Here is a 25,336-nt window from a genome sequence, read left to right as displayed (position 1 = left end):
GCAGCATGCCTTCATTTTGCAGCATTAACAGCCTTCACTCTTCTGGGAAAGCTTTTCACAATGTTTGGGACGGTGTCTGTAGGGATTTATGTCCAGTCACCTAAAAGGGCTTTTGTGAGACCAAATACTAATGATGGGTGAGAAGACCCAGCTCACAAATGGCATTCCATTTCACCAGTAAGGTCTGGACATAGACACCCCAGTCAGAGCAAATAGCAGGAAAGTATACATCCACCTTTAGCAGACCCCTTTAAGGCAAACAGCCCTACCGTTACTAGGTTGCCCCTAGGACTTAACACATAATTTGCAAACATCTGGCCCTTTGGCTGTCCCTATCCAGCCCTAGATGCTACACTGAGGAGATCGACAAGCTCATAGAGGCTCAGGCACGCTGACATATGTCCATGTGGAGAGCTGCAAGAACTGGAAGGAGAGAGCCTGAGGTACAGTACAGCGGGAAGGCATGGTTCTGGCGGGACAGTATTGTCTCTAGAAGATGTCCCGATGCTATCCCTGAGCTCTGCAATCCAGCTTAGTTCTTCCTGTGTTAATACCTGCATGCTGCAAACCCCAGGAGCTGTGCATCTGTTCTTCACTACAGGTCAGGATTTACAGAATTCCCAGCTGTATCTCAGGCTTTCTCCTTCTAACCTCAGTGGTTTTCAGTGGGCATTTGACAGGCAGTGAGGAGTTGTTATATTGCCTCTTCACTGCCGGTGTTCCGTGAGAATTACCTACCCCGTGGAACAGGAACAGCTGAGCAGCGCAGCAGTGCGCATGCTCACAGCCCCGGATACCTAATGGAAGAGCTGAGGAGCTGACTAGTGCGCATGCGCACTAGTATAAAATGATCACGGTGTACCGTGAAAAAAACCTACCCACGCGGCGGTTACATTAAAACAGCTGTGCTGCAATACGAGTCATCTCCGCTCCTGTCCCTTTCACTTCCCTGATCTTGGCTAGTAAATATAAAAGCGGCTCTCGGCTCCGTGATTTATCTTTCCATACACCTGCCACCGCTTTTATATTTACTAGCCGAGATCAGGGATGTGACAGGGACAGGAGCGGAGATGACTCATATTGCAGCACAGCTGTTTTAATGTAACTGTTGCGTTACACACACTGCCGTGCACCGGAAGTGACGAGGGTAGGTTTTTACTCACGGGGTAGGTAATTCTCACGGAACACCGGATTTACTGTAACCCTTTATTACTGTGCCGCGATCACATGCATTGCACGTTTCTCAATTTGGGTTCCTTCAGAGGTTGCTACAGGAGACAGGAGAAGTTCCTTGAGTAATGAGCAATTTCTGCTTCTCAGATAAGCTCCCACTGACACCGTTGATCTTTTTATCTATCTGTAAAGGGGTAATTCTTCCCAATGATTGCAAGTGTAAGGAGCATTCTTCCCACTTACCATCCCAGTAATGTATTATGAGTTGTATATACAGTAATTTTTAGCAGGGGTTCTCAAAGACTGGAAAGTTATTTCAAGGATTTCTCTGTGTTGAAAAGGTTGAGAAAGGCTGCTGTAGAATGCTGCTAACTAGCCAAAGGTAGAAAACAGTGGATGTACCATATATCGATAGGAGAAACAATGTAAGCTACTCAGACATCAGATGAATGTACCGTGTTTCCCCAAAAATAAGACAGGGTCTTATATTAATTTTGGCTACAAAAATCACACTAGGGCTTATTTTCAGGGGATGTCTTATTTATTTACGGTATGTACAATGACGATCTTAAAGTGATTGTAACCCTAAAATAAATAAATAAATAAATATTCTGATCCTTTAAAGCAGGGATATGCAAACTGTGGCCCTCCAGCTGCTGCAAAACTACAAGTCCCATCATGCCTCTGCCTCTGGGTGTCATGCTTGCAGCTGTCAGAGTCTTGCTATGCCTCATGGGACTTGTAGTTCTGCAACATCTGGAGGGTCACAGTTTGCATATCCCTGCTTTAAAGCATGATAGACAGCACAGTGCGTGTGCTGTGTCATTTAGCCCTCTCTATGTTCTAAAAACCTGTAATAAAAAAATAAAATGTTAAAAAAAAAAGTTCTCTCCCCCTCTCAGCTCAGAAGTCAGCAATTATGACATTCTGTAATCCCAAAAATAAACCTTGGATAAAGTCAATGTAAAATTATGTAATCTATTTTGTAAAAAGATTATGTAATGTGCAGTGCGTCTCCTTTTGTAATTTTATTGTGGAAAATACCTTATTTACAGCACTGCTGGGCACTCATGTGACCCTCCGGAGCTCTACTTTCCGTTGTTCCGTGAAAAAACCATACCCGTGAGAAAACCATACCCTCGTCACTTCCGGTGCAGCTACGGAGGGTATGGATTTCTCACGGTACTTCCATTTGCGGCGGTTCGATTGAAACAGCTCCTCTGCAACATAATTCATCTCCGCTTCTTCCCCTGTCACTTCCCTCATCTCCGGTAATAATTATAAAAGCGGATCACGGAGCCGCGATCGCCGTCATTTACCTCTCATACATCCGCCGCCGCTTTTATATTTATTACCGGAGATGAGGGAAGTGACAGCGATAGGAGAGGAGATCTTTGATGTTGCAGCCGAAGTGTTTTAATATACCCGCCGCAAGCATTAAATTACACAGTCCCGTGATTATTTCATGCCCTCCGAGCATGCGCACTTGTCACATTCTTTGATTGTCAATTAGGTATCCGGGGCTCTGAGCATGCGCACTGCTGCGCTGCTCAGTTGTTTCCCACAGGAAGTGACGACGGTATGGTTTCTTCACGGGGTATGGTTTTTTAACGTTACACCGTCTCCGAATACTGCAGACGGAGGGGCTGAGATCAAGGATTTTAATAGGGCTTATTTTCAGGGTAGGGCTTATATTGCAGGCATCTCTGAAAATCATGCTAGGTCTTATTTTCGGGGTAGGGCTTATTTTCAGGGAAACAGGGTAGCAAAGGCCAGGGCAGGCAACAGACAATAGAGGTATTCTGTAACATTGCAAAGGTCAGAAGGGGAGGAAGACAGGAGAAGTATCTGTTAACCACTTTTCTACCAGGGCAATTTTTGCACACTTGTTAAAATCTGCATTTTTTGCTAGAAATCGTTTTTAAGTATAACTAAGGCCAACCTTTTATGTTTTAGTTTGTATTGCTGTCTGTGCCCCCGTTAAGGAGATTCACCCTTTCCATTTGTCCTGTTTATCATTATCATTGAAAGTTAAAGTAAAATCAAAATTTTGGGTAGTCACCAGGAAAGTAATAGAGGGAAAATCTTCCAATGGGACACTAATTCTGGTGACCTGGGGGCCCCCAAGGAATTCCCTTAAAGCGGAGTTCCACCCAGGGGATACTTTTTTTTAAAAAAATACCTCCGGGACAGTCAGGGCTAGTACATTCCACAATGGCTAGCCTCTGATCTGTCCCGGGTTGCACTTACCTTTTAGGAGAAATACTTACCTTGAAGCCGAGACCCAGTCGTATGCGACCTCACGAGGCATTTAAACTCGCAGACCAGCCTCCGTCCAGTGGGGCTAGGTTGTGGCCCACCTAGCATGGAGCAGAGGTCTGCCTGTGCTCACTGGCCAGACTGGGGTAACCACTGGATCTAGATTATCCAGCCCATCGCCCAGTATGGCAGTTGATTGTAGATAGCACATGAAAAAAACCAGGAGAAAAAAAAAAATCTAAAAACGAAAAAATTGCCAGGACCAGAGATCCTAGCAAGGAACTAGGTCCTTACTCAGTCTTGACTAGGCAGAAAAAAATCTGGAGTATCTATAACAGAGAGAGGGAGTATACCCCCTGGGACTGCCCCTATGCGTAGCCAGACTTTGTTTTCCGCCTATGGTCCTACTCCTGTAGGGGCAGTATAACCCAATGGTTAAGAAGATCAAGAACTGCGTCTGTCAATGAACGAAAGAGAAAAAAGGTTTTGCCTATAGTTCTACTTTAAATCCACAAACAATTATATATTTTTTTTAAATTAGAGGCCAAGTAGGAAAAAAGGGTAGCAGTTGCAATTTTTCTGCTGCACAATTTGCGATTTTTAAAAAAAAAAATGCATTTTAGTGCAAACAACCATAATATAAAACCCATTTTTGGTAAACTTTTAAAGATGGGATTGCATCAAGCAAATAGATACGAAATATTGGATAGAGATGATTACTGCGCTAGCAAAATTAAGAAAAACTGCTAGCACCACAATTGACAAATATTGTGTCAAACCTTAGAAATCAAAAGTGCTGCGCTAAACAATCTTTACATTAAGTGATCATACATAAATGCATATGCCACAACCAAGTAGAAAAGAAATACAAAAGTCACAAGAACTTACTGTAAATAAAAGTTAATGACCTGAATGCCACAGAGAGCCACCAATAATGTACTAATGCAGAATCAAAGTTCACAAAACTGCTTGAAGTGATGATTCTTAGATAATGACAGCCACCAGCGTGACAATCCCACCACCATAGATAATGAGGGTATGCTTACCAGAGAGTGTGGACCCAAATATTTTACGGTAGTGAGTCACACAGGCAGGGGTAAGTAGACATCACATAGGGAAGCCCAATCGCTCAGGTGTCTCATATGGATGGATTTCACGAGTCTCCATAGTTCTGAAAGGAATGGACTTCTACTTGGGTCCAGCCCCTGCCGAGGTCATTGCATGCTATTATAAAAAGCGATGTATACATCATTTTCCTTTAAGTATTCTGTACTTTTAAATAAATCTGTTTTTGATGGTTTTATACTATGTGCAATTGATTGGTGTGTTTCCACATACTGTATGTGTCTGATCTGAGAGAGATGGTGTGTCCAAGTAGAAGTCCATTCCTACCAGTCATTGGGAGAAGGGCCTTACTACACACGTGGTCGATGGGAAGAAGACTCTTATGTTGGTGGTCAGTGGTAAAAATGCATCATAAGCTGGTGATACACTGTGTGGATTTTGCTTTTCTGTAACCCAACCCCCAGCTCGACTTTCTTTGATTTCAAAAATCGAAGGACCTAATGCCCAGTACACACGATCCGAAAATCGGATGACGTTCCGTCCGTTTTTTTTTGGTTGCTAGGAACTCTCAATTATATTCGCAAACGGGAGAGGTTACTTACGATACGAATTTTCTCGGACGATGATTCAAAAGCTTCCGGTATGCGTAACCACGCTGTACCGTGTGAGGGGGAAATGATGTCTACTGCTCATGCGCTGTCTACTGCATTTTTTTCGGACGAACGACATACTGATAATACGATTATCGTACGATGTGTTATAATACGATCAAAATTTTTATGCTTGCACGACTGGATAATATCGGGCGAACTGTCGTGATCGCCTCTCGTAAGCTGTGTACTAACGATCAGATTATCGTCCGATCTTTTCACAAGCGTTATTTTTCGCCTGATTTTCGGATCGTGTGTACGGGCCATAAGTAAAAAACTGACGGCCAAGCAGCAGCTGCATGCAATCAGATGCAGCTGCTGGTATTCATCAGCTATCAGAATACAATAACCTGGCTAAGTGGATTTGTCCATCCACACTGTTCGCCAATCACTACTGCTTTCCGTCAAGATAAGCTGACTGTTCTATAGACACAATTATGCCATTTATTTATTTTGCAGAAATATCTTTTGAAAAAAAGCTAATTCAGGAAGCAGGATTGTACATATCTAGCCAGTCACTGCCTTAAAACAATTGAAAACAATTTTTAAAAAAATTAAACATGTTATACTTATCTACTTTGTGCAATAGTATCACACAGAGTGGCCCCAAACCTCCTCTTCTGTGGTACATTGCTACTTCTTTTCTCTGTGCACAACCATAGGAAGCTGCTTCCTATGGGGGACACACTCTGGGCTGTGTGTGTCCATAGTCACACATAGTGTGGCTTGGCTTCGCCCCGACTCCTTCCTCACAGGATTTGATTGACAGAACCAGGAGCCAATGGCTCCCACTCCTGTCTCCATGTCCTGTGAGGAGAAAGAGAGAGAGAAGAGTGCTCCTGCAGACAGGCACAGCGCTGGATCGAAGTATGTGTTTTAGGTAAGTATTTGGGGAAGGGGGGGGGGGGGTAAATTTTTACCTTAATGCAGGAAATGAATAAGGGTAAAAAATGAATTGACTTTACAACCACTTTAGGTCTGTGGGCACCTTTACGGTCAGGGACATTTTCAATCTTCCTGAAACTTTTCTGCAACTTTTCAAACTCATCTGAGAATTTTCCCAAGTACAGACTATCTCTGCCTGTCAAGAAATAGATAATTGCCTAAATTGCCCTGTGGGTTTTATATGTCTGAAAACCAGCGATCTTTAGGCTTCGAGATTTCAGGTCTCCATGTAGGCACTTTGTTCAAGTTACGGATGAACACAATACAGAGGAAAGCAAAGGAAAGCCGTGGCATCTAGTCATTAAAATGTGGCTTCAAAGCCTGGTGTGGTGCAAAGCAGCAAAAAGGAAGGAGGATTGTGCAGGGCGTCCCCGCAGTGTTGTGATTAGTGTGAACAGCGAGTGGCTTAAAAAGTCGCTGACCACTGTGAACCGCACCGCAAGATTTTTTGCAGCTGGGCTGGATAACAAATGTTCAGTCAAACAGCACTGCGGAATCTGATGAGTTGAAAGCCGACAAAAGAGTCCTCGGCCTACGAATATGTAAAATGCGTTAGAACAAAAAGGCTTGCATGTGAAGTTAAGGTTTAATGCACAAATGTAAAACTTTTTTTTTCTTGCTTCTTTAAGCTGAACAAGTTGCTCAAAATCACCATGATCACATGAAGTAAGGGACAATTAATGATACCATAAAATTAATGATACCAAAAAAAAAAAATGCCTGCTGCAAAAAAGATGGTGAATACCTTCCTCTCCTGCTTACTCCTATTAAAGTGAATCTACCACCTGTAGAATCTTTAGAATCCAACTCTTCTGGAAGTGTCAGTTTCTTGGTCCCCCACTGGGCTTTGAGGACAGAAGTGACATAGCGGCTGGAGGATCAATCCACTGAGCGCAGCAGGGAGCCAGCAAACGGACACTATCTGAGCATGTATAGTGTTTACCCCCACAGGAGATGATGGTGATGATGGGTTCACTGTTCCACCAAGACTCTTAAAGCTGCTTGGTCCCCAATGACACATCTGATTGTAGGTTGGAGCTGCTCACACCTACTAGCCATTGATGACAGTACACATAAATTAGGCCAAGCAAAAGGTGGTAGGTTAAATGAATAACAGTTTTTGATGTGTTCCCCTGCATTTATTCCCCACTTTTTTTCATCATCTCAATTTAGGACATGTGCATTCTGTGCATTTTTTATGCATTCTGGTGTATTTTGTATGTGTTTTGCCATGTTCCAGATGCATTCCATACTGACAAAAATGCAGAATGTTCTACATTACTCAGGTAGAGTGACCTTCATTATTGAATTATAAGTTTGGCAACTATGGCGATGAATCTTTCACTGCCGGTGGCCCCCATCTGGGTCCTATTCTACTGTCTACTGGCTATCTTTTCTTTCTCTGTCATGGCATGTGGTGGGTGGCTGAGTCCTCGGGTACTCCATATTTATGACACCTGTATATATGTATACCATTTCTTCTTTAGATCAGTTTTGATACAATACTAGACTGGCGGTTCCTGAAGAAGTAGAGTATTCCATTAAACGCATCGACCAGCATATACAGTATCTCACAAAAGTGAGCACACCCCTCACAATTTTGTAACTATTTTGTACATTTTTTTATGTGACAACACTAAATAAATTACACTTTGCTACAATGTAATGTAGTGAGTGTACAGCTTGTATAAACAGTGTAAATTTGCTGCCCCCTCAAAATAAATCAACACACACCCATTAATGTCTAAACTGGTGGCAACAAAGGTTAGTACACCCCTAAATAAAAAATGTCCAAATTGGGCCCAATTAGCAAATTTCCCTCCCCGGTGTCATGTGACTTGTTAGTGTTACAAGGTCTCAGGTGGGAATGGGGAGCAGGTGTGTTAAATTTGGTGTTATTCCTCTCACTCTTTCATACTGGTCACTGGAAGTTCAACATGGCACCTCATGACAAAGAACTCTCTGGGGATCTGAAAAAAAGAATTGCTGCTCTACATAAAGATGGCTTAGGCTATAAGAAGGTTGCCAAGACCCTGAAACTGAGCTGCAGCACAGTGGCCAAGACCATATAGCGGTTTAATAGGACAGGTTCCACTCAGAACAGGCCTCACCATGGTTGACCAAAGAAGTTGAGTGCACATGCTCAGCGTCATATCCAGAGGTTGACTTTGGGAAATAGACGAAATGAGTGCTGCCATAATTGCTGCAGTGGTCTAAGGGGCGGGGGGTCAGCCTGTCAGGGCTCAGACCATACGCCGCATACTGCATCAAATTGGTCTGCATGGCTGTCATCCCAGAAGGAAGCCTCTTCTAAAGATGATGCACAAGAAAGCCCGCAAACAGTTTGCTGAAGACAAGCAGACTAATGATATGGATTACTGGAACCATGTCCTTTGGTCTGATGAGAGCAAGATAAACTTATTTGGTTCAGATGGTGGCAAGCGTGTGTGGCAGCAACCAGGTGAGGCGTAGAAAGACAAGTGTGTCTTGCCTACAGTCAAGCATGGTGGTGGGAGTATCATGGTTTGGAGCTGCATGAGTGCTGCCGGCACTGGGGAGCAACAATTCCTTAAGGGAACCATGAATGCCAACTTGTACTGTGATATACTGAAGCAGAGCATGATCCCCTCCCTTTGGAGACTGGGCCGCAGGGCAGTATTTCAACATAACGATCCAAAACACACCTCCAAGACAACCACTGCCTTGCTAAAGAAGCTGAGGGTAAAGGTGATGGACTGGCCAAGCATATCTCCTGACCTAAACCGTATTGAGCATCTGTGGGGCATCCTCAAACGGAAGGTGGAGGAGCGCAAGGTCTCTAACATCCACCAGCTCGGTGATGTTATCATGGAGGAGTGGAAGAGGGCTCCAGTGGCTACCTGTGAAGCTTTGAAGAACTCCATGCTTAAGAGGGTTACGGCAGTGCTAGAAAATAATGGTGGCCACACAAAATATTGACACTTGGGCCCAATTTAGAATTTTCACTCAGGGGAGTATTCACTTTTGTTGCCAGCGGTTTAGACATGAATGGCTGTGTGTTGAGTTATTTTGAGGGGACAGCAAATGTACACTGTTATACAAGTTGTATATTCACTACTTTACACTGTAGCAAAGTGTCATTTCTTCAGTGTTGTCACATGAAAAGATATAATAAGACCCCTTTCACACATACGGATCTGAACGGATGCCCCATGCATCTCTATGGGGCAGCGGATGTCAGTGGAGACATGTCCGCTGACATCTGATCCGATCCTGTCCATCAAATCCGGACGGATGGAAACCCTATTTTCCATCCATCTGGCGGATCGGATGAGAACGGACAGGCGGTCCCCCATAGGGGATAGCGGGGATCTGACACCTCCGTCTCCGCACAGAGAGCGGAGACGGAGCTGTCATCCGCCTGCTCATCGGGGATCAATCCGCTGAGCAGAACGGCTCAGTCGACGGAACAAAACCGTGTGAAAGGGGCCTTAAATATTTACAAAAATGTGAGGTGTGTACTCACTTTTGTTTGATACTGTATGTATATCACTTTTTAAAATGTTTTGGTGAAAACGATGAATAAGATTGTATCATGGATCTATTTTATGAAATATTTTATGGTATTTGAAGAGCATAGGATGTCCCTGGGTTCCCCACAAGGGGAGACACAGGAGTAAAAGGGGATTTTTTTAATTATGTGCCACTGCCTATAGTAAACCAGAAAATATGTTTAAAAACAAAATGTATTAATACAAAGAAAAATACATTCTAAACACATGTATACAGTGCTGTCAATTTTGCCATACAATCAACAGAACCCAGGGTGAAGGTGGGATCAAAGTTGGGCTTCTTCAGGATCCACTTGAACATCACATAATATATTAACTGGTAAAAAAACATAATACAGTGTATCTACAGAAAATTTGTCATACATTTTAAACATTAAAAAAAAAAAAACATCTACATCAAAAGATCAGCATCCAAAAGCAGGAATGGCACAAAAAAAAAGGGGGGGGGGAAGCATGAATGACTCTGTGGGTAGCAGGAAAGACAGAAAACTGGGGGGACAAAGACTAAAGCATAAGGAGCACACAAACTACCTGGTTACTCACCCCATAAATGTATACAAATATATGTAAAAGGGTATATTCAATGTGTGTAGGTACAAAAAAAAAAGGAGAGGGGGAAAGAAGGGGAGAGAAATAAAGACTTTAACAAAACCGCGACCCCAAACTATGCTTGTGGGCTTCCGTCAGAATACTGCTTCCCCCAGTCTGAACATAGGTATCAGATGATATAGCGCCCCCATACAAAATTAGCCTGAACTTAGCTTGTATAGATCTGGAAACATCAACAACCTTTATTGAACAAGAAACAGACTTTTCATACACTTGAGAAGTATGTCAGTCACTATATGAACAATGACCCAAATATTTACCCAAAACATCACACAATGGTTAGATAACGAGGTATGGCTAATCCCATCTAGACAATGTTATCATTAACATGCTAATTAACTCAGCGCACGTAATCCAACCTGGATGACCAGACTCCCGGAATCAAGGCTAAAACAAGATACAATACACATTAGTGTGAAACACAGAACCCACAGTAAACATTAGGTGAGTAAATCAGCATTATTAACAATGTGTGGAAGCCAGGTGGTTGAGCTGATGAAATTACCATCTGCTAGGAGTCTGACTGTGTGAAGCAGTCTCTTAATGGCAATAGGCAGCTAGGCTTAGAGTCCCAGAGTTTTCATATATTCCTTGGGATATATTGTTGACAAATGATACTGTCCCATTTAAGTAATCCAAACCATATTCTCAGTGTCCATTAAGTCCATCATTGTCTTTGCCACCCTGTGCCCCTAATAGACATAGGGTGACTTACACATAAAAGGGGCCTAGGGAACTGAGAGAGGGATTTCTCAACCTCTCAAAGGTAAGCTGGGATCCACGGGCCCCCCAACCAAAGTGACCCCCATCACAAAGACTAAAAATGAAAACCGCTGACTTACCAAAAACGTGTTATTTTGATGGTGAATATGACTAGCTATAAAAATGAGCTTGCATTGAGGGCCAGTAGAACAGAGCAGAGTGATAAAAGGAGAACATGGTTAAAGTCTTAGATGGAAAAAGTTGACTGATGGTATTCCATCTAAGACTTTGACCATGTTCTCCTTTTATCACTCTGCTCTGTTCCACTGGCCCTCAATACAGGCTCCTTTTATAGCTAGTCATAATCATCATCAAAATAACACTTTTTTGGAAAGTCGCCGTTTAGTCTTTTTCCTCTCCCCTTCTTTCCTCCTCTCCTTTCTGGACAGACACACATTGAATATACCTTTTACATAATTTTATTGTTTTTTGTTTTTTTGAACAGATATTATTCCTAAAATATGATAAACCAGCCTCTGTATCCATCTTTTGCTAAAATCTGCATTTCTGGGATGAGTGTCCAGGTAGTTTGTGTGCTCCTTATGCTTTAGTCTTTGTCCCCCCAGTCCGTTCATCTTTCCTGTCACCCCTAGAGTCATTCATGCCCCCCCCCTCCTTTTTTTTTTGTGTGCCATTCCTGCTCGTGGGTGCTGATCTTTTGATGTTGATTTGTATTTTTGCTTTTTTTTTTAATGTTGTTTATTTTATATGACAAATTTTCTGTGGATATACTGTGCCATAATTATGTATCGCTTATTTACCAGTTAATATATTATGTGAACCTCAAGTGGATCTTAAAGAAGCCCAGCTTGGATGAAACGAGTCGATCCCACCATCCCCCTGGGTTCTGTTGATAGTATGGCAAATTTGGCAGTACTGTATACATGTTTTTATAATGCCTTTCTATGGATTAATACATTTTGTTTTTAACCACCTAGGCGGTAATCCCGAGCGTGACTCGGGGTGGATTTTTCATTGCAGGAGCGGTAACCCCGAGTCACGCTCGGGGTGGATTGCAGAGAGCGCAGCGGTGTTCTCTTACCTTATACTGGCGATCCAGCGATGATCTTTCATTGCTGAGATCGCCAGCCGAGAGTCCCGCCGTTCCTCCGTCCACCGTCGGTCTGATCACTTCCTAGTTCCGTTCCCTGCAGCAGCAATGCTGCATGGGAGCGGAACTAGGGAGGGAAATTAAAAAAAAAAAAAAAAAAACGTTACACAAAACACATTTTATATTATATATATATATACATATATGCATATATATATATATATATATATATATATATATATATATGCATATATATATATATATATACACACACACACACCGGTATATATATATATATATGCACACACACACATATATATATATATATATAAAATTATATTATTGATTCAATTATAATTCATGCGTTATATATTTTATATATATATGTGTGTGTGTGTGTGTGTGTGTGTGTGTGTGTGTGTGTGTATATATATATATATATATATATATATATATATATATATATATATACACACACACACACACACACACATATATCTATATATAATATATAATGCATGAATTATAATCTAATCAATAATATAATTTTATTATATATATTATATATTAAATAATAAAATAATATTATTGATTCGATTATAATTCACGCGTTTGTGTTTCAAATTTATCACATCTGGGATGTCTACTAGACTCTTGTTTTGGTCAGGTTTAAGTCAGTAATTACTAAGAATTTTAGGCCTATAATACATAACGCCAAATTTCCATGAAAACAATTGTACCGCTTTTGGTATGTAATTCCTGACATAATCATACCGCCAGGGAGGTTAAACATATTATTATCTAGTTTATTATAGGCTGTGGCATGTAATAAAAGAAATCCCCTTTACTCCTGTATCTCCCCTTGTGGGAAAACCAGGGACATCCTATGCTCTTCAAATATTGATCTTAGGGATTGTGCCGCCCTGTTCTAGTTGTACAAGCTCCCCCACCCAACTTTTTTAAATATTGTATGGTATATTTGTATATTTTATAATTAACTGAATAGGTGCCTTAAAAAGCCCATCTTTCACAATAGATTACATGTTCTGCTTTAGTTGACTGCACTGGAACGCACAGCGCTGGTGTGAACTAGGATCATTGGAATACATGGAAAACGCTGTGCATGCATTTTTGATGCAGATTAAAAATGCACTGGATTGCATCTGGTGTGAACCAGTTCCTAAGGTATTTACAGTTAGTGGTGTCTGCAATTGTCTCAATAATGCAAAAAAATCTTTTTCTAAACAGCTTTTCACTCCTGCCATCCAACATTTAAAAAAAACAGCAGCGAACAGATATATTGCTATTGGATTGCTGGTAAGGGGCACGGCAAAACTCTGAGATTAAGGAAGTAAACCAAGAATGGAAAGGACACACAATGATTTTGGGGATAACAGATGTTCGTTTATGAATCACAAGATACACACACTAACCCTACATTCACACCTACATTCACACGGACCCTAGCTATATAAGAACTGTTAGACACCGGAGCTGATAGAACAGAGGAGGCCAGCGCCAGAGGAGGAGCTTTTTGTTTATTTTTAGCGGGTCGGCGGCGAAGGAAGCAGAGAAAAAAGACATCAGTGCAGGAAGTGGAGAAAGAAGACATCAGCGGAGGAAGAAGACATCGGCGGAGGAAGTGGAGAAAGAAGACATCGGCATTGACATTGGAGCTACAACGGTGGACAATCTTAATTTTAAATAAAGGACGTCTTAAAGGGGGCTTCTAGGTTCTTAAAAAGCCCCCCACAACTACTGGCCAGGGTTGTGGGGAAGAGGCCCTCAACCCCATCAACATGGGGACAAGGTGGCCTGGTATGGTTCGGGGCTGGGGGGGGGGGGGGTGCTCGCTCATCCCCTTCCTTTCCTGACCTGCCGAGCTGCATGCTCAGATAAGGGTATGGTATGGATTTGGGGGGCACCATGCCATTTTTATTTTTATTTTGGCATGGGAGGCCCCAACAAACCCATACCAGACCCAAAGGGCCTGGTATGCATTGGGGGGGGGGGGGAACCCCACGCAATTTTTCTCAAATTCCTTAGCCGGCAATTTTTTTTTTTAGATTCAGCTGTCATAGGGGAACCCCACTGACAGCTGATGACTCATCCGTTGTTTAGGACGCGACAGCCAGCTTCCTAGACTGCGCTTTAGCCACCAGCTATATATAGTGCTTTTAAAAAGGACAAAAAACACGCAAAATATGCAAAATGCATGAAAAATACATATAAAACGCATACAAAAAGGGTGTAAAAAACGCAAACCGCACCGCATAACGTGCCTGAAAGACACATTAACGACAACTGCATAGATATGAACCTAGACTAAACCTGAGTATACAATAGTATAATTACAAACGAAAATTTGCATGAAAATTCTTATGAAAATTCTCAGTACATTTGAATGTCATTCAAAAGAAGTTCAAGATTTTGTTTAATTTTAACATTCAATATTGGAATAAATGGACTTTGCGGAGCACTGCTAGAAATTTTTATGTAAAAAAACATTTTCCATCCTTCTCCTTCAAATTTTGACGACACTGCGGTCAAAAACGAATGTCCATTTAACCCCCACTAATAATTAGAAAAACAAATAAATGTTCTTACAATGAAAAAATTGTCAAACAAAACTCTACTAGTGTATACCCTGCTTTAGGAAGTGATCCTTAGTTTCTTCTTTTTTAACTACTTCAGTACTAGGCACTTTCACCCCCTTCCTGCCCAGGCCAATTTTCAGCTTTCAGTGCTATCGCACTTTGAATGACAATTGCTTGGTTATGCAACCCTGTACCCATATGAAATTTTATATAATTTTTTTTTTTACACAAATAGAGCTTTCCTTTTGTTAGTATTTAATCACCACTGGGTTTTTAATTTTTTGCTAAACAAATAAAAAAAGACCGAAATTTTTGAGAGAAAAAACGTTTCTTTTAGTTTCTGTTCTAAAATTTTGCAAATAAGTAATTTTTCTTCCTCACTGATGTGCGCTGATGAGACTGCACTGAAGGGCACTGATGAAGTTGCACTGATATTAACTGATGAGGCTGCACTGATTGGCACTGTTGGCCTGCATTGATAATCAGGGCACTGATGATGAGTGTAAATCTCCCTATCACAATTGCCATTACCGGCTCTCCTTTCCTCACGCTGTGATAGCGGGTGAGGAAAGGAGAGCAGATAACTGACAAGTTTTTTTACATGTGATTAGCTGTGATTGGACACAGCTGATCACATGGTAAAGGGCCACTATCATTGGCCTGTTACCTCGATCTTTGATCAGCTGTGTCCACAGGACACATCAATCACAGAGCGTTCTCAATGCAACGTGCATCGATGCCCTCGAAGAAAAGAGGAGCCAAGCTGTTGCTGTCTTCCGGCAATGGAGCTGTAATGAAGTGGTTAGGGAAATGGGTTCATTTCACAGGACAAATATACAACACTGTTTACAACAATGCATATCCTCTCCTCTATCTGTCGTGCATTACCTGATGAGCCGAACCGTTGGTTTAAAGGATAGGTTCATCTTTTGGAACATGTAACATGTTCCACCTGTATTTAAGATGGAACACGTTCTAACTCCTGCAGCTTCCCCCCCTGATTCCAATCTCAGTGTGACAGCAGTCGGGGGATCCCAAGGAATCAAAACCCGCGCAGCGGCACAGGACTCCGCCCACATGGCCCTGTTATATAGTCACAGTTTCCTGTAAATAGACGACAACTACTGTCAGCCACCGTGGCTGACAACTTGTAGTTCTCAATGAACAGCAAGGGCACTGATGAGCACTCTCTTAGTTCATTCACAAGTCCTGAAGCTTGTAAACAGTCAGACCGTATGGAAAGTATGGGCTGAAAGCTGCAGGGCTTTCCTGCAGAAGCCTGATATTGCAACGCTAATCCACTGATCATGGGTGCAATGGTTTCCAGGCTCCTGCAGGAAAAAAATAATACATTACATTTTTTTTTTTCTGCAAAAATATGTGCATTTATTATTTCTCTTAAAAGGTGAACTTATTCTTTAACCTGTTGCCCTTAACATTTCCATAGACAGACCTGCTAGTGCAGCCATGGTAACACAAGACAGGGGTTGCTCTTACAACTGAACTCAGGGATAAGCAAATATTGTCTAAATACCATGTGTATTCTTACTTGAATCTCGGATGAGCTTTGTGTATTTCTTCCAGATCTGTTTAGTAATTGAATGTGCAGGAGCTTCCTATAATAAAAACCAGTCACTGCTGCTCTTTTTTTTATATGAGTAGGGTGATTGCTCTTGTCTCTGTCCCTTCCTGTAGTTTTCTGCAGGTGGCCTGTAGTGGGCGGAGCCTACTGGGTCCCTCCCACAGCTCTGCTTTCTGCACAGGCTATGTACAGCATAGTGATGATGTCACTGCTACTTAATTTATATAATATATGGGTTTGCAAGGGCATTTGACACACACAAACTGCATTTAAATAATTTGTGCCTTTTGTGGAAGATGTTGTTGGTTCTTCAACTTGATGGCCAGCTTGAGTGTTCAGTAAAGAGCTGGTGTTCCACCAAAAAGAGCAGTAAAGAGCTTCTGCTTACGGTCTAATTTTTAGTAAAAGCACACATTTTGGATGAAATTCTATTCCTCAGGGATTTTGAATGAAGAATGAAATTAGATTTCACAAAGGCTTTCTGGAACTGACGACATGAATTATTATGGACATTTGACTTTATTTCACATACAAATGTTATCTGTTTATTGCATTGTTCCTATGTATATTTCTTTATTCTCCATTTCACACTGACTGTCATTTAAAGAGTCCTTGTCAAAGAAGTAAAACATTTAAGCACACCTACCACCTGTAAAGAAGAGAGAATACTTACCTTTCCTGCAGCTGAACATCAGTCCATTCCTAAAAAATCATTCCCTGGGAATTCAACACTTCTGGAGTGTCAATCTCCAGGGTCCTCTGCGGCTCTCACTGGGTTCTTCTGCTGACCTCCATGTTACTACTCCTGCAATGACATAGAGGCAGGGCCGGGACAAGGGTGGCTGCCCTGGGCACTGTGGTATCATGTGAGATGACGGGGCACCGCAAGGAGATTGGAGGGAGGGGATTTATGTTGGAAGCAGGAATTTGGGGGCAGCAGGAGGTAAACTTTGGGGGAGGGGGTGATTTAGGGGCCTTTGTGTCAGAAAAGGGGGATGGGGAAGAAGGTTTGTGCTAGAAGGGGGGATTTGGGGGGAATTTGTGCTGGGAGGGGGGAATTTGAAGTTGGGGAGAGAAGATGTTTACCAGGATGGCACATTTTAGGGGTAGAGGATTTGTGCTAGGAGGGGTACATTTTTTTTGGGGGGGAGGGCATTTGAGCTAAGGAGATTTGGGGGATGGGGGGGCAAAGATTTGTGCTTGGGGGGGGGGGGGCATTTCAGCAGGGGGGCGGATTTGTACCTGGAGGGGGGAATTTATGCTAAGGGAGTAATCATGCAGATTAGTGCTCAGTGTTTTTGTGGGGGGATTTTTGCTGACACATAATGCTCATACATCTTGGGGGGGGGGGGGTAGTTTGGCATGTTCGTCCTGGGCTCTAGATGACCTTGTCCCGGCACTGCATAGAGGTTAGCAGGACCAGTGAGAGCTGCAAGACCCTGGAGGTTGACATTCCCAGAAGTCTGGGCTTTCCAGCAGACTGTAGGGAAGTATTTCTCAGTATCAGAGCACCACTCAGCGGCATGGGTGGAAGGAGAGGCATTCTATTTCCACTTTAGATGTTTTACTTATATGACACGGTCTCTTTAATGGCTACTTAACAACAGAAAGACTTTCTTTAAAGGAAACATATTCTGAGAGAAATTCAATGCTGCAGCAGAAGGACTCCCCTTCTAAAAAATGTTAGTTGTCTGAATGACATGTTGATGCAATACTCAATGTACTCAATCTTCGTTACACTTGCTGGATAAATAAAACATGCACATGATGTTACCTGAGAATTCATAAGGCTGGACATCTTCAGATTCATAAGGGTCCTCTTCCTATAGAGCAAAGGAATTGTAATACAGTGAGTAAACCATTCACTTTAACACTGGACAACATCATTTAAAAGGTAAGCTTTACATTCAAGGTGAATATTTTCTTTCATGAAAAAAATTTAAAATCTCTAAGTTAGCTGTAAACATTGAAAAAAGAAGAAAATGTGATGAGCTGCGCTAACCTATAAAGGTGCAAACATATAATGTTTATACAATTAAACAATATACTATATCCCCAATATTAACTCAGATCATGCTCTTATGTGAATGACAAAAAGCAAAAAACAAACAGTTATTTCAAATATCCAAATGCCCAATAATTCCAACTCATGCCAAAATAATATATTTTTCTCATGCAGTGCTTCACCCGATGTTGTGCATATCCACCACCAGCTGTATTGCACACTCACCAGCAGATAGTATAATTTAAAGGCTTTATAAAAACTCCTCTGTGGGTCCTTATGGTCTTTCCGATTTCTGTAATAGTCCCTCTCATGCATTGGTAGAAAAAAGAATGGCCATCATTGAGCAACCCCTAAATCTGTTTATTGCTGTAATTTTGGTGGTGGATATGCACAACATCGGGTGAAGCACTGCATGAGAAAAAGATATTATTTTGGCACGAGTTGGAATTAATGGACACTTGGATATTTGAAAAAACTGTTGTTTTTTGTCATTCACATTAGAGCATGGGTGTCCAACCTTTTGGCTTCTCTGGGCCACATTGAGTGTAGAGAAATTTTCTCGGGCCGCATATAAAATATATACTATAGTTAAGGTATATAAGTAATAAAACGCTGCCGTACCCTTCCCGCGCCACCACCCCCCCCCCCCCCCCCCGCACTTATTTAACACAACTAGAGGATGACCAATGAAATGGAATTAGTATACAGAGGTTTACTTCTTCTGAAAGATATTAAAGAAACACTCTAACCACCATGAACACTTCAGTGATTTGAAGTAGTCTTGGTGGTAGGAGTCAGAAACACTGCACATGCTGGGATATTTACAGTTATTGCTGGGGGGTAGTTGCACCCCTAGCATATATGACTTAGGCAGCCAGAAAATGTCATGTCCTTATTCATACATGTATAAACAAGGACATGACATAATATGAAAAACATAACTAGTTATTAAAAGACATATTGCAACAATTTACACACGCTAATGCACATATTTCTTATACTACTTATTTTGCAGACTGCTGGCGGTTACTGCTGGTGCGGTTACAGCTGGCAGGTACTGCTGGCAGTTACTGCTAGTGGGTAATGCTGGCGGTTACTGCTGGTCATGCGAGTACTGCTGGAGGTAGCAGCGGCTGCAGTAGAGAGCAGAGCCGCTGCTTCCTGTATGGCTCCTGTCACAGGCGGAGTGCATTTCATATCACTCCGCCTGTGACAGAGCTGGAACTATACAGGAAGCAGCGGCTGATCAGTGCCCATCCAATGCAGCCTCACCAGTGCGTGCCCATCCAATGCAGTTGCAGCCTCTGCCTACAGTTGGTTGGAAGCTGCTATGGCCTTGCCCCCAACTTGACTTCCTTCCTCCCCAGAAAAAAATAAAAAAATTGTCAGGGGGCAGTGGGCCGCATTGGCTGCAGTTCCGGGCCGCATGCGGCCCCCGGGCCGCAGGTTGGACATGCCTGCATTAGAGCATGATCTGAGATAGTATTGGGGATATATTGTTTAATTGTATAAACATTATCTGTTTGCACCTTTATAGGTAAGCAAAGCTAATCACATTTTATTCTTTTTTCCATTTTATATTACAACACTTGGAGTCACTTTTAGCTGCAGCAAACTAGAATGTTTGTAATTTTATTTTTTGCGCCGGTGACATTCACACAATATAGCTTTGGACATGGTAGGGATTTCACCAAACTTTACTGCATACCCTAACCTATTTCTGTTCTGTAAATTTTGAGATGGCATAGCATAGCATAAAATAATATCAAACGCTGGGCATATCAAGAGGTCAAAGTATATAACGGCAACCTAACAACAAGGCTCCTAATAAGTGACAGCATCAACACCATGATCTATAGTAATAGTTTTTTTATACATGTATTAGTTAACCTTTGGATTCTTGCATTTGTAGTCTTTACCATTGGATTTTTGTATTAATATGGCATTTTTGGGGATTTTTTTTGTTAAATATTTTGATAAAAACATTCACCACGAGTGCTAACTAGTAGCCTCTGCTACACTATAAAACTATATATTTGTGAACCCCTGGCCATTACACTTAACTATATGGCCAACAGTATGTAAACCCCCTTCCAAAAGACCGTTTTGAGGTTTATTGCAGAAGCTACGGCATAAAAAGCCAATTCCAACCTGCTTCATAAACACATGCTTTAAAGAATTTGGTATGGAGGAACTAGAGTGGCCTGAACAGAGCCCGGGCCTCAACTCTACTGAACACCATTGGCAAGAAACTCTGACTGCGAGCCAAGTCTTCTTGTCCAACATTAGTACCTATTCTCAGCAGTGCTCTTTTTGGTGAATAGGCACAAAATCCTACTGGCACACTCCAAAATCTCAAGGAAAGCCTTCCTAGCAGAGAGAAGCCTGGTATAGCCACAAAGAAGGGGACCAAATACATGACTGGCCATGGTTTTGGAACATGATATCCAACAAGCTCATACAGATGCAAAGGTCAGCAGTCTACACTTGCCAACGTAGTGTATAATCACAAAAAACACAATCGGACCTGATGCTGTAATTAGAAACTGCATACTTCCCAAAATTAGGAAACCATAATACTGGTGAAGGTGTTGATTTTACTAAGTGACCAGGAGCTTACAGCAAAGTAATTTAGGATAGCGCAGGAACGGTATTATAAAAATAGGGATGAACATGATGTAGCTTTCCTTTAATTTTCTATCTCTTATCAAAGCAAGACACCTAAACTGTTGCTGAACATCTAAAAGAATCATGTCTAGCATTTTGTAAGTAGCTCACATGAATGATTTAGACATCTGCAGTCAGAATACACATGTGTCTTCGGTAGATATGGCACTCTGCAGCTTCGATAAAAAACATGGATAAGGCCTTAGTCATTTCTTTGATGTCAGCATATGTGTAATCCCACATTGCAGAGATTTCCGCTGTATTGCAAGATGTATATTAACATTTCGACCTTAAAGCCAACAGGGATAAAAGCGGATGAGGCTGTTATCTCTGGTAGTCTCCTCCGCCCCTTGGACCACATTAGAAATTCATGAAGAGAAGGCAATGATGTTGTTTCCAGTGTCCCTGTGAAGATCTAGGAAAGTACAGGTATCATATTCCAAAGCTGATCATCTGCTCTGGAAGACAAGGCCTTTGTTTGTTCAACATACGGCGTCAAGAATCAATTTACATCTGCTAAATTCGTAAGCACACATCAGCACGACAATTAGATGTAGAAGGGCTGGACATAATACTCAGTGTATCATGCTGTATATCATTCAGTAGTGCTGCAGAAGATTGTTAGAATCTGCAAATTTGCTACAGGAACAGAAGATATACACTACAGTGCAAAGGTTTTAGGCAGGTGTGATAAAATACTGTAAATTAAGAATCCATTCAGAAATAGAAGTGTTGATTTTTTTTTTTTTAAGAATGAACAAAATGGAAAGTAAATGAACAGAAGAGTAATCTAAACCAAATATTTGGTGTGACCATCCTTTGCCTTCAAAACCACATCAATTCTTGTACACTTGCACACAGTTTTTATTTTTTGAATAATATTTTTTATTGAAATTTTTGCAAAAGTTGTACAAACATGCAAAAAGGAACAAACAATAATAACATGTCATTGTAGAAAAAGGAGAGGGGACAATGGAGAGGGGGAGTCAGGAGGGTGAGGAGGGGGGGGGGAGAGGGGGGGGGGAGAGACATTACTCCAGACTAGGTATCTTCAGTATGGTAGCAGTCCAAGTATTAAACATCAACAAATAAACCAAAAAGATGAGTGAATGCAACTTTCAATAACCAGCTTAACGAGTGAATGAAACTAGGAGGGGTCTTTGACGTTGACTACTTAGTAAGACTGAAAGGACGTGGGAGGAGAGAGAGACAGCCCCCTCCCCCCCCCCCGGCATCCCAGTGGGAACATAAGCGCCGGGGGAGAGGCTTAAACCACCACACCCACCAAGCCTCGAGGTCACTATTGGGAGTACTTCCAGTATTGCCATGCCTTGTCAAATCTAGCAAGCGAAATAGCATTGATTGCCAGAGCTTTCTCCAGATGATAATTGTCATTAACTGTCTTAACCACCTCTGAAAAACCAGGAATCTCCAGTGACTTCCACCTACAGAGGATTAGCGTTCTGGCGGCCAGGAGAATGTGCAAGATCACCCATTGAAAGCCCGCTGGATACTCGTCAATACCTAAGTTCAGCAGAGCTAACTCTTTCTTGGGGGGACTAAGAATACCTGTAAAGTCAGCTATGCAACTGAAAGTTTTATTCCAATACCTCGTGAGCGAAGGGCATTCCCATAGGACGTGCGCCAATGTTCCTGTTCCGCCGCACTAACGCCAACAGTGGGCCGAGGTTGAGGGGAACAATTTAGATAACCTGAAAGGTGTGTAGTACCACCGGTTCGTAATTTTTAGCATGAGCTCCCAGTGGGAGGTACAATGTGAGTATTAGTAAGTGGACATCATGGCCCATGACCATTGAGCCGTGGTGAAGGTGCATGATAGGTCCTTTTCCCACCTAAGCATAGGCATAGATTTAGGGGAGTCCGATTGATGGAGAAGACAGCCATAGAAAAGGGAGATGCCCTTGGTCGATCTTGCAGTGGAACGCCCAGGGTTTTTGAGGTAGGCGAACAGTCAGTGGAGGGTGCTTAGTGAGGAAGCTATGTATACGGCAGATCGTGAAAGTCAGGGTGGGAGGGACACCATAGACCTGTATCAGTGTACCAGGGGAACGAAGGATACCCTGGCTGTAGAAGTGTGAGAGTTCCGACAGACCCAATGATGCCAGTTGAGGCAACTGCAGGGAGGGCAAGTGAGCAGCAAGAATGGTTAGAGGGAGAGATAAGGAGTCATGGGGGACCCCGTCCGCCTGTCTCCCACCGGTGAGAGCCAGTCAGCGCCATGCCAACAGAGATGTCTGAGTTGTAGGGGGAAGCTGGGGGAGCCTCCAGGGGATCCAGAGGTTGCCGAGGAGAGACAGGTGGAGATCCCCGGTCGGGGAAAGGTGACGTTCAATTTGAGTCCAGGGATGGTCAGTGGAGTCAGAGAACCAAGCTTTCAGCTGGACCAATCTAGTGGACCAGTGGTACAAAGTGAGGTCAGGGAGTTTAGCGCCACCCATGCACTTGGGTAGAGATAAAGTGGAGGTAGCTACTCGGGCCCTCGCACCTCCCCAAATGAAATCACGCATGCCCCTAGAAAAGGCATCTAGATATTTCTTCGGGAAGGTGAGAGGGAGCGCTCGGAAAAGATATAAAAGTTGGGGCAAGATCGACATTTTGTAGGCGGCCATTCGGCCACCCCAAGAAAGTTCCGCCTTGGACATAGATGTCATCTCTTTAGCAGTCTTTTTCAGTAGGGTGTCTAGGTTTGCAGGGAGTAGGCGTTTAGTGTTGGAAGTAATGTGCATGCCTAAATAGGGAATAAAGTCATCGGTTCATGGGTAAGGATAGTCTTGTTGAAGACGGGTAACGTCACGTTTACTGACTCCTAAATGTAACACCAATGATTTGGACGTGTTAACTTTATGATAGGAAATCGCACTGAAGTTCGAGAGAATACAATGGACTGCTGGAAGGGACTGTAATGGATTAGTGAGGACGACCACAATATCGTCTGCAAAAAGGTTGACCGTATGGGACGTTGCACCTACCGGGAAACCCATCACATCACCATCCAACCTAATGGCCTCCGCCAGGGGCTCAATCATCAGGTTGAAGATCTTAGGGGAAAGGGGGCACCCCTGACGGGTGCCATTCGTGATTCTGAACGGAGTGGAGGTTGTACCAGATGTAAGGACCTGAGCTGAGGGGCAGGAATAGAAGGCTAAAATCGCGGAAAGTATGTCCCCCGAGAAGCCAAATTTTTCCAGTGTTAGGCGCATGAATAGCCAATTCACCCTATCGAACGCCTTCTCTGCATCCAGGGTATCTCTGCATCCAGGGTAAGGAGCAGAGAAGGCGTTCGGGTTACCTCCGCCAGGTGAACCAAGTTTATGATCCGTCTGGTGGCGTCCGACGTCTGCCGGCCCGGCATGAAACCCATTTGGTCGTTCTTAACGAGATGGGGAAGAAGGGGCTGAAGGCGGGACGCCAGGATTTTGGCATAGATCTTGAGGTCTATTTAATAGGGAAATGGGCCAGTAGTTAGCCGGGAGACTGGCGTCCTTACCAGGTTTGGGGATAGTGGTAATGTAGGCACTCAACATTTTCAGCCCTCCGAGCAGCCTGGTTGAAAACATCAGCTAAATATGGACTCAGGGTGGTATCGTGGATCTTGTAATACTCATTACAGAGACCGTCTGGTCCTGGGGACTTCCCAGTGGCGAGTGCACTAATGGCCCTGGACACCTCGCTCGCAGTAAATGGGGAGGATAGGGACCTAAGGTGTTCGTCGGTCAGAGTAGGCAGGCGCAATCTGTCCAAGAATTGGTTTTTGAGGTCAGGGGTCGGGTGAGCAGTCTCGGGGTCTTGGGCAAGATTATACAGGGAACTGTAAAAGTCAGCGAACTCATTCGCAATGTCGCGGGGGTGAGTCAGCCTAGAACCGGTAGAGCGTTGGGAGAGGTGAGAAATGCGCGTGGAAACCCTCCGCTGCTTAATCCTAGCCGCTAAAATCTTACCCGCTCTATTTGCATGGGCATAGTACTTAAGCTTGAGTACCCTAAGATGGCGGTCATAGCGATCCATGAGGTGAGACTTCAAGGAGTCCCTCGCCTGGGAAAGCTGCGAAGCCAGGTTGAGCGTAGGAGAGGCTTTGTGTGCAGTCTCAAGGTCACGTATCTCGGACAGGAGAGTAGTGAGCTTGCGATTGTATGCCTTCCATTGTCTAGCAGTCTGTTGGATACATACACCCCGATTGAACGCCTTGTGTGCTCCCCAGGGCACCCAAGGGTCCGACACCGAAGAGGCATTAAGGCGGAAGTATTCAGAAAGTTGGTCTCTGATAGTCTTACAGACATGGGGTCTTGGAGAATTTTAATGTCACAACAACCGACGTCCGTTCCCTGGGCCCGGCCTCCTCCAGAACCATTTCCACAGCAGCCTGGTCAGACCACGTGATGTTTCTGATGGCCGAGGAGGA

General features: G+C 43.0%; 1 protein-coding gene across 1 annotated transcript in view; it reads right to left on the bottom strand.

Annotated features, from left to right (window-relative positions):
- AGBL3 (AGBL carboxypeptidase 3) overlaps positions 1 to 25,336 on the bottom strand; it is a 199,941-nt gene that overhangs the window by 157,057 nt on the left and 17,548 nt on the right. The window contains exon 2 of the mRNA XM_082252932.1: positions 18,019 to 18,067. Within this exon, the coding sequence (XP_082109058.1) occupies positions 18,019 to 18,067 (49 nt within the window). The remainder of the gene's footprint in view (positions 1 to 18,018; positions 18,068 to 25,336) is intronic.

Source organism: Pelophylax lessonae (genome assembly GCF_965119305.1).
Source record: "Pelophylax lessonae genome assembly, chromosome: 4".
Lineage (NCBI taxonomy): Eukaryota > Metazoa > Chordata > Amphibia > Anura > Ranidae > Pelophylax > Pelophylax lessonae.
Note: the sequence above shows the minus strand (reverse complement) of the source record. Positions and strands in the feature narration are given on the sequence as shown.